This window comes from Poecilia latipinna, unplaced genomic scaffold (assembly GCF_001443285.1).
Source record: "Poecilia latipinna isolate Pla-1442-1.1 unplaced genomic scaffold, P_latipinna-1.0 Scaffold300, whole genome shotgun sequence".
Lineage (NCBI taxonomy): Eukaryota > Metazoa > Chordata > Actinopteri > Cyprinodontiformes > Poeciliidae > Poecilia > Poecilia latipinna.
This window is the reverse complement of record NW_015112916.1, coordinates 1-17223: the sequence shown is the minus strand read 5'-3', so window position 1 is coordinate 17223 and position 17223 is coordinate 1. Positions and strand designations below refer to the sequence as shown.

The 17223-nt window shown below is 38.8% G+C and overlaps 1 protein-coding gene across 2 annotated transcripts in view; it reads left to right on the top strand.

Annotated features, from left to right (window-relative positions):
- Positions 1–10351, top strand: part of fancc (FA complementation group C) — a 46747-nt gene extending 36396 nt beyond the window's left edge. For both annotated transcript variants that reach the window (XM_015034477.1, XM_015034476.1), the window contains 3 exons: positions 921–1095; positions 3197–3409; positions 5996–10351. In XM_015034477.1, the coding sequence (XP_014889963.1) occupies positions 921–1095; positions 3197–3409; positions 5996–6142 (535 nt within the window). In that variant the 3' untranslated portion in view covers positions 6143–10351. The remainder of the gene's footprint in view (positions 1–920; positions 1096–3196; positions 3410–5995) is intronic.
- Positions 10352–17223: the final 6872 nt, after the last annotated feature.

Below are 17223 nucleotides of genomic sequence, written 5' to 3'. Positions count from 1 at the left end.
GTTCGCTGGAGATAGGCACCAGTAACCCTCAGGACACCACTAAGGACAAGAGTGTACAAAAAATGAATGGATGGATGTATAAAAAGAGCATAGTGTCTTGTATTTGATCAGCTGTCCATTGAACAACATGTCAGTCAACCGTTTTAGAAAAAAAATAAAATAAATTTCAGAAGCCAAAAAGCTTGTCTAAATCTGCAATGCATTTAAAGCTTATATATATTTTTTATTTTTATTATGCTTATCTTGATTTTATTATTTTTTTCAGTTAGAGCAACACTGACTTTTAGTAAATTGTCCCAACAGTGACAGTAATTGTAATAATTTGTTATATGACAGTTTCTTTGGAAGTTGGGTTTATTTGTACTGCTAGAAACACTTAGTGTTGTCATTCATTTATGAAACTAATATGATTTAATAGCTTCAGACTAATCAGATTGATTATTATTAAGCTTTATCTTAGCTTTAGTTCATGAGGTTGTGTGAAAACTATTGGGCTAAAAATTATGACTTCACAGTGGGTTTTTATGAAAGTGGTGATGCATAGCATAGTGGAAAAACTGAGACTTGGGTGGGTTCAGTGCCAGGGTGTTAAAATAATTAAACCAGACCACCCAAACCACTTGAGTAAATGAGCTGTTTACTGCTCTGTTTGCATTGCACCGTGGTCTAATTTCTCTAGGATTCTTTGGTTTTACACAGCCATCGCACCCTGCTTACTCATTTATTTCAGAAAGGAAATATTTTCACTTTTCACGATTTTCATCTTGACAAGGTGAAAGTAAGTAGACATTGCTGATGACTTTTACAATTAAATAATTACAGGTGATTTCCTCTACCACCAAACTATTTTTACCCAAATGTTCATGAAAGATTTAATTACCTGTTAACCTGTGGTCGCTGCTCTTCCTCCTGTCCTACAGAGGGAACCATAAAGTGTTTGAGGCGTGGTTCCTGCTGGTTCAGTGTGCCTACTGGGTGCATGTGGCGGTCCAGCTGCTTGTCACATCAGGTCCCGAAGACTGTGGTCCCCTCCTCTGGTTACTGACCTTTTATCATCATCCCACCAACAGGTGGCACCACAGAGCTTCACAGCTGGTGAGAGTTTTTCTCATAAATGGCTGTTTGCAGTACCTTGCAAAAATTTTTCTTCACAACCACAGATTTCAATGTATTTTATGTGATAGACAAATACAAAATAACTCTTAATTATGAAGTAGAAAATATGATACATGTTTTTCACACCTGTGTTCAACTAAGAATCTGAAAAGTGTATATGTTTTCCAAACCTTTGTGCTGTTATAGCCTGAGAATTTGGCACAACGGCAAACTCGGCGAGACGTTGGCTGTCTACCTAAATGTGAAGGTCCATGGTAACTTTGGATGAGCTGTGGCCTTTTGATGGTTTGAAAGACCAGATTATAGACCAGGGGTGGGCAATCCTGATCCTGGAGTGCTTAGATGTCTCCCTGGTCGAACACGGTTGAATCCAACAGCTGAATCACCTCCTCAGTGCAGTCATGTTCTCCAGAGTCCTGCTAACGACCTCATTATTTGACTCCGGTGTGTTGAAGTAGAGATGCATCCAAAAGTTGCAGGAGACCGGCCCTCGAGGCCTGGAGTTGCCCACCCCTGATATAGACGGCTCATAATAAATAAATTTAGGTCATTCTTAAAATTACATCCACATACACACCTACACCCTCACCACTTCAATATATTAAGGGTCAAAAAAAATGTATCGCCTGTTTCAGAATGATGCTCACGTCTAAAATAGTCTCAAATTAGATTCTGAAATCTTTGATAAATTATTTTTCATTCATGAGTCAAATTTACCAGTAGTGCTCTCTAAGTTTAACAGATGTTGTTGTTTGTTTTATATATAGAGAATATAAACAAAAGTTTTTGCTAAATCATAGAATATATTATAAATATAACGTCTTTGTCACTCTTGAACTGAACTAAAAGGACGTTACTTAACTTTCAACATCTTTCAACAACCAAATTTATGTGCAGATCTATGAACCACTCTTTAGGGTTAAAAAAGTGGTTTTTTACTCGGTCTTTGATTTAATTTGTATAATACTAATTATTTCTCACCTAACTTATTGGTTTTATTTTTGTTTTTGGGGATTTTTGTATCTGGACAACCATAGTGAAAGGAACCTCTTCTCTTTCGGGTGGTTTTATACTCTGTGATGGAATGCTAATGTTGCTTTCATTTTTTTTTTTTTTTTACCGTCACCAAGCAAGTTAAATCAGCCCGTCAAATGGAGACCATCGTTGACATTTTGGGCTACCTGCCAACTCGTGGCAGTCCTTAAATGTGACTGCTCACACTCACTTAATATAATCTGACTAAGCTTGAGCTATTTTTTTTCACTTTGCATTCATTTTCTTCTTTTGTTGGTCAATTGCCTTAAATCCCAAAATCCGTTGAAGGTTGAGTCGCAAAGTGAAAATGTTAAGGCATATGAATACTTCTGCGAGGTGATGTATTCCTGTACGATATTGTCCTTTTTGCGCATCCTTTTGCTTCCAACTGTCACTGACTAGATGGAAGTGCTTTGAAATGTGATGCAGACGTCTGTTTTCGCCTGTCTGAGGAGTTATGAGGTGCTGTGAACTTCAGTTGCGTTGTGTTGCTCTGCCAGAGCTAAATTGTGAAGAACAGAGTTATAAGGTGCTGACATTTGTTTTGTGAGCTGAGTGGACACAGTGTGGATAAAATCTCATCAAGTCTGCGCAGCATCATAACTCAACCGGGCAACGGTGTGGAAGGCCTGTTATTTTCCTGCAGACAGGTGTGGTGTTGCTGAAAGCCAAAGAGCCAACACAGAGAAGGGAGACACATTAAAGAATAAATAATGGATGACAACACCACCCTCCCCATCCCCTCTCCCATGTGAGAGGTAGTGGAGAGCTGAAGAGGAGGCGGTGCAGATGAGCGAGGGGAGCTGGGTGAAAAGGGGAATGCAGTATTGATTTCTCAGTGAGCGTCTGGCCAGCTGGCCTGAGGTTTGTCTCCATGTCTCCAGTTTGTCCGCCTCCTCTCATAACCATCGGAGATTCACCGCCCCTTACGATGACACGCTCATCTCGTAATAGGCTTACCTTCTCTATCTCTTCTAATTAATAAGTGTGTTGATCTTTGTTTGCAGGAAGGTCACAGTTAGTCACATGACCTTTCTGTCCCCAGGTCCAAGCCAAAGCAGCGTGGGACCACCTGTACAGTCTTTTCTCCACTGTAGCTCATCCTCTGCCTGCTGACCACCTGCAGTCTTTTATCAGTCTGCTGGCACCGAAACCCCAGCAGCCGTCACTTGCCCCATCGTTGACCCTTAACCTTTTGGTTAACTTTGCTACTTTTGGTCAACTTCCACAGAGTACATCAGCAGAGATTACACAGAAGGTGAGGAAACAATCTTCCCTTAAACCTCTTCATACCACATCACATTTGTCCTGTTACCACAAAATCTAGTGTATTTTGTTGGGATTTCATATGACAGACCAACACAAAGAAGACCCTAACTATGCAAGAAATCAAAAGTACATGGTTTTCAGGCCTGATTTCAACTAAATAAGTCTATGTTGAGAAAGACTAGTTTTATATTCAACCTGTTCTACTGTAGCCTGGTAAAGACCAGCCCCTCGTACTAGATCCAGCTGGTCTGGGCTCTCGGCTGTTGAGAAACAAATGCTTCTTAGAGGCATGGACTGTGTTGAGGTTTTAAATTTTACCCAATTACTAATATTCTCCACTGCAAAGAGAGAAGTGCTGCTCCGAACAAGGCAGCTGTTAATGTTAATTCAATATTTGGAAGGGTTTCCAACACTTGGTCCGCTGCTGTTGGTAAAACTACAGGCAGACAACAATTCTAAAACAGTGCAGAAAATCGACATCATCGTTTACAACTTCTTCTGTTCGCTGATTGGCCCATTTAAAATTGACCGGAGACAACCCGAGTCAAGGGTAGAAAGCCTTGACTCGGGTTGGTCAGGGATACAGTTGCGAAAAGTTCAAGACAGGCAGGCTCACAGAGCTTTGTTCAATCCATCATTCAAAAATGGAAAGACCATCGCTTTCTCTCTAGCCAAATTTACAGAGTAAAGAGAACATTATTTAGAGAAACTGCCTAGACAGCCATTGTGACTTTGAGGAGCTTGAGCTCAAGTGGGAGATTCTGCTAAACAAATATTAGTCATAGACTCCAGAAAACAGGTTGTTTTGGAAGAGCAAAGAAGAAGCCATGTACAGGACACAGAAAGCATGTAAACAAAGTGCTGTGGTCAGATGAGACCAAAGCTGAATGTTTTGAAAAAAAAAAATTACAATATCACTCTAACACCATGTCCAGCGTGACCTTCTGGAGGCTGCAAGAGACCTGCAGCGAGATTGGAGGTTTACCCTCCAGCTGGAAAACGTCCCCAGACTTAAACTTAGACCTACGGTGGCAGATGAAAGCAAACAGAATCATCTTGTTCTAAGGTGCAGATCAAGACAAAAGAGAGGGGGAAACCATGCCACACATTTCAGTTTTCTCATATATAAAAATTGACTTAAGAATTATTCACTTCTGGTTGGTTCATCATTTTTAGAACTTCTATAAAACACATCAAGATTTGTGGTGACAAGATAGAAAAACATCTGAAGTTTATGAATACTTATGCAAGGCACTGTTATGTGTCTTTTTCCTTTGTATTGCACGCATCGCTGTGGGATGCGTGGAATATATTTCATAACCAACTAGTTGATTTTTGCAATAAAATGTTCAGTAACTTTAACAGATGAGCAGTAGGAGGCCTAAATTCCCCAAGCAGAAGAAAACTAAGCAATGCAGTCTATTAAAAGACCCTCTGTTAATATAATGAACAAGTTTGGTAGTAGGGAACAACACAGCTGAAGGTTTAGTAGTACTGATGAAAACATGTTATGAAAACACTTGATTTACACACTGTTTATACTCTCAGTAATGTGGTTTCTAGCAGTTTATTGATTACTATTACTCTTTGTCAAATCCTCTTTTTTCTTTAATAAACATTTGGTACAGAACCCAAGAAAACATTCACAATCACAAAAAAATATCTAAAACACAGATTTTTTTTTTCATTTTTCTTTATGTCCTTTACATAGTCGCTCCTGATTGTTCAGCTTTAACTTCATAAAAAAGAACCTATCCAGAATTTAAATATCTGTAGAAAAACTGAAACATATATTGTTTATTTCATGAGAAAAAGGGTTAATAGAAAGTAAGTGCATAAAAGGTTTAAAAATAATTATTTGGTTCTTATAAGTAGGTAAAAAAGCCCTTAAGGGAATAAGGGAGTACTTCTAAAGAAAGGACAGTTTAATTCAATACCTAATTTTTTGGATGTAAAGAACTAATACTCTTTTCCTTTCATCTTATATTGTACTTATTACAAGGGGATGATAAAGGCTGAACTTCTTTATTCAATCAGAAACTGGTCTAGGGTTCAGCTTCTTTCCTGCCCAAGCAGTTTGAAATGATGAAAGAAAAAGAACATCTGCTTAAAATAAAATCTAACCATCATCTTGGTTATTTAATAGTTGCAGTACACCCTAAATTCTGTTATATTTTGCTTCCAAGAAGCCAGACTTTATTCAGATTACCTAAATTGGTTTTCAACAATATTTCCTCAGGGTCTCCAAAAACTTTTGGAAACTGGCTCCTTTTTAAATTCATTTTCCGTCCAGTCTTTATACCTAACTATTTTAAGATTCTTTTTCATTAATTGTGAAACCACTTGAAAGTAAGCTATGAATCATTCAGGCACAAATACATGCTTGTAACTTAAGGAAAGGGTTACCAGAGGGAAAAGATGCTTTCTGAGTTACTCAGAGGTAATTGTGGGTTTTCAGAATTATTTCTGTCAAATGAAATCCCACCTTTTTTCCTACACCAGTTTGATGAGGCCAGATCATTTTCTTTTCAGCCTTTCATGGGCGACGACTTGTTGATTGTGTGTGTCACTCCAGGTGGTCCATCAGTCTGGTCTGCAGGATGAAGCAGCACGTGTTCTCAGCTCGCTGCGTCTCAGACTGAATGACCGAGGCAGCTTTGCAAACGACAGAGTTCATCTCAGGATCGAGGAACTTCACAACACAATAAAAAAACAAATGTAAGCCAGATGCACGCTCACAAACTGACACATAGCTGTGTTGTCCTGCGTTGGCGGGAGGTTGTTGAAAACGGCACAGTGAGGACAGATTACAGGACATGTGGAGGACAGAGTTATAAACACATACGTAAGACAGTTACATGTCCCACAAGCACTGCTGAGCAGCGATAGATGCCCGTGTTAGGAAGCATCTGCGTGTACGTGTCAGAGTCTGCCCGCTCACTAAATTCCTGCAATACAAGTCCCATCAAACTGCACAGGCTGAACGCAAGACAACAGTAAGAAATACCCAACAGTACCAGTGATTGTGCTTTGCCTGTGCAAACCTACTGTGCATGGAGAGTAGATTATTGTGAGTATGTTATAAATTGTAAATAGTTCTGTTCATTTGTGTATTGTGTATTTCTTTGTAATTGGGAAGAATCACATTTACTATAACAAACTCACAAATGTAAATGTACTTAATATTTCAGATTTCTATGAAGAATGTAGACATTTCCTTGATATTTAGTTTTAATTTGTAAATTTACAGTGGAATTGTATTTATTTTATTTACACCTGAAAAAAGAAAAGATAAAAATCTATCTACCTTCCTGTATGTGTTCAGACAAGAGATGCATTTATGTCAAAACACAGGATTTCAACTATTTTGTTTGATTAATTTGTGAATATGGTTTCTAGCTCATTCACCTCAGAAAATTTGTGTACAATCTTAGAGCATTTTCTGAACTGAGTTACTGACAAAAATAGATTTTCCTATGGTATTGTGATTTGTATCAATGTGCTTGTAGAAAGAGAAACACTGACTTGCTTTGTTCTCTTACAGGATAAACTTATATTTAAATTTCACTCATGCCAGATTTTGAATTTAGTTGCTTCTGTTTGCTTTCATTTTTTGTTGTTTAAACAGATGTAATCTTTCAAAGTAGCTTGTATTCCATCTGTCTGGACTAGATGGAAACTTTGCCACGGGGAGCAGGCGTTGGCTAGTTATGCACCATTTTAACTTCTTTATTTTCAAGTTGTCCCACAAATTTGGATGAAATGTTACAAGTAGATTCCTGCAACTTTAAAAACAAAAACAGCAATGCATTTCTTACATTAGACTTAGCTGAGTTTACTTTATTTTAACCTACTTGGCTAAAGTTCTTTAAATTTGGTTTATACTGGTTTTGTCATTTTCTCATTAATAGACCCCTGTGTGATATAAAAAAACAAACAAACTTTGGGATAAAGGAATTTGAGTTTAGGATAAACAGAAAACACAAGAAGCAACTCTTATTTTTGTGGAAATGTTTATTTACTAAAAAAATATTACTTTTCTAAAATTCATTAAACCAACACAGAAAAATGCCCTGAGCTGTCTGGGGTCAGTCTTATTGCAGTCAAGAGTAAAGTAGGAATAACGTTTGTGAAATTTACCTTCCCTTAAAGAATGTCCAGTCTAAACTTCAGAGAATCAGATCATGATTTAAGACTAAACAGATGTGAACTCATTCCTAAACACACCTATGGCAACTGCATCAACTCAAGCTCACAGTGTTAAACATGTCTGATCTGTAAAATCCCCATTTTTCCTCCATTATCGTTCAAAAACGATGAAGAATGATGGTTTTTATTTTGCCTGACAAAGCTGTTCCGCTATGGACAGCTTGTGTAGTCTCAATGTAATCGAATACGCTGGAGCTTTCCAGTTGGCTGTAGAGCACAAAGGCAGCCTTCTGGTGTTCCTGCAGAGTCCCAGAGAAATACGGCGCGAATGCTGGATCCTCGTACATCCTCCGGGCCAAACTCTTGTTGTCTCTGTCCACATTCTGCAAACCTACAAAAAAAAAAAAAACATAAAAGACACACGCATTGGAACATTGTGTAACATTTGGTCATAGTTTCAAGCAGATCAGTAAATAATTTTAGAGTCCATAGCGATCTGGGCCACAACGTTAAACTGTAGTTTATTTGTCCAAATATTTATCAGTGATGATTTAATATGTATGGCTTACTGGCAGTTAGTGGCACTAATATGTATGAACTTTTCTCTTTTGCTGCCATTAACTCTATTCTCCTGCTTTTTCTATTTTTCTTTCAGTAGTAAGTAGTCTTGGCGCTTCCGATATGAAGCCATTGACAGATCTATTGCTGCCATAAACGGTGTACGTTGTTTTATTTTTCATGGAGCGTAACCCCGGCCCAGTGTGTGATGTGCAGTTTACAGATCAGTTGGTTTCCTTCAAAAACAAGTATTAATTAAACAAAGCTTAAACTTATTTCCTGATAATTGCATCAAATTAAAGTTTTAACAGTTCAACTGAATGAAGCGTCGGCTGTTTGTTTGTGACGTGCCAGATGGAACCGGTTTTTGATCCTGCTGTTAGTGGACTGGACTCCTGTTCCTGCTGAACTGAGCCAGTGGTTCTATAGGACTGATTATCAGCTCAGTAGGCACAGGAATCCCAGCCCAAATGTCTTTCTCATCCAAAGTTGGCTGTGAACAGATTATTTTGTACTTTGTCTTCAATGACACCAATGCAAACCTACCAGAAACCCGATTCACCTGACTGTTCAATTTCTGTAGCCGTCAGCATAGTCGGAAGCTCTTGGCTGAATGGTCAGAGTGGTTCGAGAATACTGATGCAAAGCTGGCACAGAAAGAACACTGCTGTTATACCTCTGACTCTCCAAGCAAAGATAGTTTTTCACCTGCCTATCAGCCGACTTGTATAAGGGCAAGCCAGCTCTACCTGAGTTAGTGCTGACAAATGTTTTGAGCAACCAGACCGCCGCAGGGTTGAAAAGCATGAGCATTTGAAGTATTTACTCAGGCAAAAACAATATTGCTAAGCTGAGTTAATCCGACATTATTGTACTGAAAGAAATGGCATGGAGAGATGTCTGACGCAGATTTTATACCATTCGCTAATGACGACACCGCACCACAACTGCCGTTATCCTGCATCTTCCGCTTAAGGTATATAAATGGTGAGAACTAGCTTAGAAGTGGTTCATCCAGGCAAATTTATGACACAAATGTTTTGTGAAAGAGACCACTGTCCTGACAGAAGGTGAACCTTCACTGCAATGTCAACTTTTCTTCCAGGACTGGCCTGTACCAGATCTGTCTGCCATGTTCCTTGTTCTTCCTGGTGCCTCTAAGGCCTTTACAGCTGAATTTATGCTGACTTGAAACTACACACTCTACTACCAGCCAGGTGTTATCTGAAGTCAGCTGGTTGCACTCGCTTTTATTAAGGGACACCAGAGTAAAGAGGCAAAACAATAATCAGGTTTCCTTCCACTTTGTAAATTCTCACCACTTTGTATCAATCCGTCACATAAAATTCACACAGAGTTGTGGTTGTGTTGTGATGTGAATATCTGTGTGACGCCGTGTAAAATGCAAAATGGTCACATCTCATCACCTTCTCTGATGCCCACACACTGCCTCATTTCAGACTAAAGAATTTTCCAATGCGCTCTTTGAAATGCAATCCAATGCATTTCAGCTTTTTGAAATGCACTTGACATAAAAGAGACAATCAGTTTAAACACACATGAGGGGAAGATGTGGGCTTTTTGTGGGGCAAATCAGTTTATTTTCGGAAGCTTTATACAGCGTTGCTTGATCCTTTGATGTGCAGAGAACCATTTCCCTTCCCATTAGAGAGTAATAAATCACCCTTTAGATTCAGGCTCTGATGGTAATTCCTCTTTTTTTCTTTCTTTTTTTATAGGTCTTTGATGGTCATTACTCTTTTAACAGGCCCTAAATATAGGTCTAAAAATGGCAAGCTCCACATGGCCCTCATTGCTAATTCACACATCTGTCCTCGTTTAGTCGTCATTTTGTCGTCGCCAATGTAGAGCGCTGTAATACCTCCTCACTCCATATATATTCTAGCAGAAGATGTAAAAAAGGAACCAAGACTGACCAGTTTGAAATTCATTTTCAGCCATCTGTCACGGACGGCTTAGATCAAGGAGCAGAGTGATCTAGAAATGCATCACAATTAGCCTATTACACATCAGACTCTTCGCAGACTGCACACACACACACACGATGCAGCTGAAGTTAATGCTTTAAGTTGGAATTTTGCACTCTTTAGCAAACATCCCAGCTTCAGATATCAACAGATTGGCTGTCAGAAGATTAGCTGGAAGGAGATTTATTTTTCTTCTTTTTTTTTTTTTTTTTTTTGATTAGTTAGAACATGCAAATATTGCGCAGCTAGTAATGTGACTAATTTCATGGTGATTCCCTTTTGACCTCAATATGTGGAGACAGTTATTGATCAATGGGTTTGCTAAAGAAACAAGCACCTTCTTGCACAGCACCTTTATGTTTTTATCTATTTTTTCCGCTAATCTGGGAGTCTTCTCTCAGTAGGATCTCCAAACGAAGCATGTCGCATGACCAAGCTACAAATTCCAGCGGGTGCTTTACAACGTCTCAGAGTCCGAGACTAAACAAAAGACGCTTACGTAATGCAAATTAAATCTACTGTATAAAAACACTTAATGGACCCAATAAAGTTAGAATGACATCTAACCCGCTGAAGAACCTTGAAAATGTTATCAGGAGATTCATCTTTGAGGTCTTGGCCTTGTTTTCCCTCTCTGAGTGGGAATGTGTGAGAACTTGCCTCTCTGTATCTGGGCTGCCTCAGGCTCAGATTAGATCAGAAATCAATGCACATCAGCCAGGGACGCCTCAGCAGCACTTTTCACCACCACTTTTCACCACCAACGTCATTTTAAGCCTAAACCTCCAGATTCTTTAAGGAACAAAAATATTTTTTTTATTGTTTTTTTTTTTTGGGGGGGGGGGGGGGGGGGGGGGTTAAAGTGGTTTAAATGTCTTAATCAGGTTTGTTTTTAAATATTACATCTGTTTCCCAGTTTGAGTGCAAAGTCGAATAACTGTTTGCATTTTTTTCTGTGAGGATGTGAGTAAGTTGACTTGGCCAACATTAAAGACTCAAACCTTAAATCTTGGAACAGTAAGGCAGTAAAAATGAACTGCAACAAGCCAAGAAAGAGCTTCACACAAAGTTTCCCCAGTAAATTCAGAAAGTTGTAGTTCAGCCTTCAGTTTTTGCAATACAGCTATGAAGTAAGAGGCCTGAGAGATATTGAATAGTACATTTTAAATATTTTTGCCAAGATTTGGTGCATATTTGAGGGAGAAAACTAATTTCTCAAAAAAGACAGTCAGTGTTTCTTTCCCCTAATAGATAACAAGCTTAGCATTTAGAGTTCTCATTAAAAGCATACATGCACACATTTGCATGAATAAATGTATTTTGGGCTTTTGATGATTTATTTGGACCACATTTTTGGTAATAATGAAAAAATGTAATGCTATACATAATAAATTTGAAAAACAGTGACTGAGTGGACAATTTTGAATTTAGTGTAGATTTTTTTTCCGAATAAATTGAGTCGAAATTATACATACAGGAGAAAAAAAAGTTAATAAAAATATATTTACATACAGACTTGTATATCTGCAAATAGAATAAATTTAGCTTAGCAAGTTGCAAAAAAAAAAATAAAACATTTTGTGTTGACCATACTTTTTAAATTCCAAAAGAAGTTTTGATGTGTGTTATGGATCATAGTTCTCTTAGAACACCCTAATGTTTACTTTGTTGTTGATTGTGAAGTTAAACAATATGGGAGTTTGGAGCTCCACCTATTTTGTGCAAAACAAACCCATGGGATAAATTGGGGGCATGTCCTTCAAGAAAAGGTGATTTAGCTGAAAAAATGTCGTGAAAGTCTCTTATAGCAATTTATCTATCTGAATATCCATCCATGGATGGATGGATGAACCTTTTTGCACTTTGAAAACCATGTCATTTCCTCTTCCTTCACAGTTATGCTGCGCTTTGCATTAATCTATACTATAAATGTATATTATTTTGTACAATGCTGTGATTAATCTCTTTAAAATGTGGGATAACAGCTTTGCTTTTATGTAATTGCATTTTACATCCCATTTGTTGCATTTTTATTAATATTCAATTTAAAATATATTTTTTTATTGAATCTTGCATATAGTTTTGATGGTATGGGCACTGACAGAATGAATAAGAAATAAGATACAAGGTATATAATAAAGCATATAAAATAAAATAACCCCTCATCTAGGCCAAAGTTGTGTTATTGCTGCGGCCAACCAAAGATCTGTCCTTATATTACGACAGGTTACTACAAGTTTCAGCTGCAGTAAATATTGAATTTTTTATAGTGTTATAAAGAGATTAACCCCATCATTATCCTAACGTTATACCCTGAGGTTTGTGGTTGCAACTTTACAAAATGTAAAAAGAGGGAAAAAAAAGTATTATTCATATTCTGCAAGGCACTGTAACTTGAGTTTAACTATATTGCATCAGTGGGAAGCACTGCTATATTTTGCTGGCAGGTCTAACTTTGACTGACAGAATGCCTTGAAAAGAGACTGTCGTGCAGAATAAGAACTATGATGACGAGTCAGATTGTGGTCGCTGCCTTGTATTTGATTAAATCTATGTCAGCGTCGGTAAGCAGAGTCAGGGTCTCAGTAGGCCTCATTAGTACACAGCAAGTAGACCCACCAAGGTGCTTGGCTCTCCACCTTTGCCAGGATTACAGAGCCCGATAAAGGCATCATGTGCAGAATCATCCTGGATATATGGATCAAAGCGGAGGCGGAGATGTGTGTGGGGAGGTTTTACATGCAGGCTCTGGAAAACGATGACTGGGATAAGAGCTCGAAAGAAAGAGGTGAAAAACGATCCAGAAACGGCAAAGAAGCGGAATATAAAGAGATTCTGGGACTTTGAAGAGGCTGAAAAATACGGCTCCACTGTCTCTACACACATTTCTTTTCTTCCCATTGTCTCCCTGTCTGGGTCAAGCTCTCCTCAGGTGCAGAACTTAGCCACTGTGAACAAAGAGGAAATCAATCACTGTTCACCAATCAGCTAAGCTCTGTATCTGGCTGGAGAGAGGCTTCAGAAGCTGGCCCAGGTGATTGACGTGTGGTCAAACCATCGTGCTGATGAGTCCCCCTCATCGTCGTCATTTCAAATCACCGTCTCCTCAAACGTAATCATGCAAACCCTTAAATAATCAGACCTTCTAGAGTTCTGGTTTCTTCAGTGTGTAAGTGCGTGAAGATGTTTGTGCACTGGAGGAGATCTGGTTGCCAGAGCAGCCGGCGGGGTCAGGACTGTGTGGTAATCCCTGGCAATGTGATTTTATCATAAGCCACAAATCAGCACGCCAGGAACCCTCACAGCCCAGACATGAAAGAACAAGATCTCCTCTCTGTCTCTCATTTCCCTCCCTCTCTCTCTCTCTCTACCTGCTGAATGAGACTCCAGTTCACTGCTAACACCCTGAAAGCAAAAACTTTCTCTGCTCTGGCCTCCTGTTTTTCTCCCCTCACGTCTGCCATAAGAACTCAGCCGTGAAAGACCACAACTGCAGACCATTCACTGCCTTACTCTCACCCGCTATTTCCTTGGTTACCCTTCTTCTCGTCTCCTATTCGCCACGCTTGGCTGACCTGGCGATATGCCCCTCATTAAGCGGATCAAGAGGGATTCCAAAGGCATGTACTGGGGGGAGGAAAATTACAAGACAGCGAGCAGGGAAGGATGGAAAAACGAAAAAAAAAGGTACAGAAAGACCACCCTAATACTCTAAAGAGTTGTGCTTTTCAGGAGAGAGCACGCCTTCATAGACATGTTGTTTTCAGTTAAAACCCACTCAGCCTGCCTCAGCAAAATCAACATAATCCACTGTGATTGAGACTGAATTGTTTGGGGCAAAGGGTACAGGGAGGACTGTTCAAGTTAGGGTTCCTACACATTTTCTATGTCAATATCTAACGGTTTACCAGTTCAGTCTTCTTAAAATATCAAATACTACAATGAAATTATATTTCTGCAGTGGGCATAATGAGGGCTGCAAAAAAAAAAAAAAAAAAAAAAAAGGGGCAATGAAAGTAAGAAAACATGGCCATGAAGGGCTTGAGCAAGGAAGGGAGAGAAAGCAGAAGGAAAAAAGAAAGAGACGGTATGCAATAAATGACATGAAGGAAGGAAAAACAGAATGACAAAAACAAGAAAAGGAGGTAGGAAGAAGTAAAAGAAGAAAGTAAGAAGAGAATGATACATAGGACAGAAGGAAGTAAGGAACAAAGCAAGGAATGGAAACTGGGAACAAAGACATAAGAAAAGAGGTATAAATGAAGGGACAGAAGAAGATAGGAAAACATGAGGACCTAAATAAGTAAGGGAGGATGAAAGTAAAGAAAGAAGAGCATAAGGAAGGAAGGTGGTTACAAGAAACAAGGAGCACAATGACATCTAGGAGCAAAGAAATAAAGGACACAATAAATTGCTTGAAGACAGAATGACGACATGACAGCAAGCGAGGTAGGACCCAAGGAGGAAGGACAACATTCCATGATCCATTGGAACATGGAATAAAGTCTGGAAATGTCATATTTCTTAATACTCTGCCTTCCTTTTTCAGGCTTATTCAAACTTTGAGAATGCTGAAATCAAGTTCCAGACTGTGGAGGAACCCTGTCAAAAAAAAAAGACGATTTAGGAACACAAACTGAGTAGGGAAACATAAATCCACCTCCCTACAGAGAGATATGAAAAGGCAGCAAGGAGGTCTGTTCATCCATCATTTTAATTGGAGTGAGATCTCGGATGACCAGTGGGATCCACTGATGTTTATGGGGGCTTGCTTGGGTCGGTCCGAGGGGAAGCCATAGTAAAAGTTGGAGTATTAATCTCTAAATGCTTCTTCTGCTCTTTTGAGGTGACAGGAGGAGGAGGAATGGCAGAAGGATGTGGGAATGGTTGTGGCAGCGTGTCTGTCAGCGAGATTTATCAGGACAGAGCCGGATGCCAAACAATTGTAAAGAAATCCTTTCGCATCTAGAGCAAATGCAGGGGAAAAAAAAAAAACTATCTGAAGATAAAAGCCTGCCGTGGCAGCTCGACGAAGCGGATTCAGAGCTGCGAGATTTGATGCTGGACAAGTTTTTAGCAGCACCTTCTGGCAAAGTCTGAGCTAACCAAGGTCACGGATGCCTTCTCGAGTGTTATTAGGTGGAGGGAGGAGAAATAATAACACAGCTCCATTTGATCATTTGCTGTACCTGCTTATATTTTGGTGGGATTTTTTTTTTTTTTTTTTATGATCATGTAATTTTCATGTAAGTTTCAGACACGGCATCAGCCACATCTGGTGAAGATGTGTAAAAAGCCTTGAAATAAATTAGTGTTCTATAACAGCGTTCTAATCAAATCTTTTGAAAAAGCTAATGTTTTATCTGAGTGTATTTGCTCAGTGTGTGGAAAAAATAAATGGCATTTTAAGAAATAATTGTTTTACCAAAATCCCTAGAGGCACATTTATTGCTGAGCACCTAGTCTGCTCTTGTAGAGAATAGATCCAGATCAGGGGCCTCTAACTCCTGTTCTCCAGAGCCACAATCCTGCAACTTTTAGGTGTATCCCTGCTCCAGCAAGCCTTTATCAAATGGCTGACTGACCTCCTCTGCATGTCAAGTGTTGCATGGCTGGTAATGAGCCATTCATTTCATTCAGGTGTTTTGGAACAGGGAGGCATGTAAAATGTGCAGGACACTGGCTTTCCAGGAACGGAACTGAAAACATAATTTTGATCGCCCCGAATACTCTTTTATGTTCTTTACTTAAAGCGTAAGTTTACCGCACAGGTTTTCTATAGGATTTAGGTCTGGGGACTCTGATGGCCATGGTTGAAAATTGAATAAGAATTCCTTACTCCACGCACTCTAATAAGGCTCCCAAGGCCTTTGAAGACAAACTTCCCTCATACTATGTAACAACTTTTGCACATATATTCTTCATAGCACGCCAGACGAACCTAAAATTTTAATTTTAGTCTTATTTGACCAGTGGTTCCAGTTACAGTCCCAGTGGAGTTTCGCCTTCTCCACATGGCTATGTTTGAGGACTGGAAAAGCTTTTTGTGGCATCAATAAAAATAACCAATTTATATATTAACATATGTGTTAAACTTTTTGACCCTAATATGTCATCATTGCTGCAGTTCTTTCACTGTAAACTGTGATTTTTCCTGTATACCTCCCTTACTATGTACCTTACTGTTCTTGGTGGCAAGACAGATGTAGATGCTCCTGGTAGGGCCACTGGCAAGAGAAATGGGCCTATGTGTTGCATCATATTTATATCCTCTAGAAATAAGTAAACTGTACATTTTGTACAGTTATAGATATTTTGGACAGATTACAAAGAGTGCAAATAGTTAATATTTCTTATTGTGCCATTTTCCCTCACTGAATAATTGCAATCGATTTAAAGGATAGATTTTTTTTTAAATTATGTGGGATTATTATAAATTAAAGGTGAATCTATTTAAAATCTATTTACACATGTTTACCAGAATTGCAAAAGCTACATCTGCAACAGCGTTTAAATATGACATTTTTGAAAGGGTAAACAGTCTTCAGTATCAACATCAATCAAATTACAATTGATATTGCAACTTGAAAGTGCACAAACTTCCTACTGCAAAGAACTGCCAAGATATCATTTTTAGTGTGCTATAATATTTTAAGTGCCAGACATAAAGGTTCTGGGATGGGCAGTAATATATTTGAACTTCACTGTCCCTAATGCCCACACCCGATATAGATCTTGTGACCACAGAGCTCAGGATGAGTGTTTGGGACACTTTGCTAATAGAAAAGATAGAAAGCAGTAATTCATCTCAACAAATAGCTTCATCATAATATTCGCCAAAAACGTTGCGAGGTCGTGTTTTCCTTGTGTCGCGCAAACCGTCATGAGATGATGAGCTTTACTACCTGTCATCTGAAGCCTTAACCTGGTATTTATAAAACATTTGTAGAAATAGCTGTTCTTGCCTTTCATTTTCATTAACATTTAAGGTATTGCTGTAAAAGAATATCACAAATGAACTGTTATTCCTTTGAACTGGTTGGACCACAGTAAATAATAGTTAATTCTACTTTAAGTGCCAGGCCCTCAGGCTCTCTATAGCTTCATT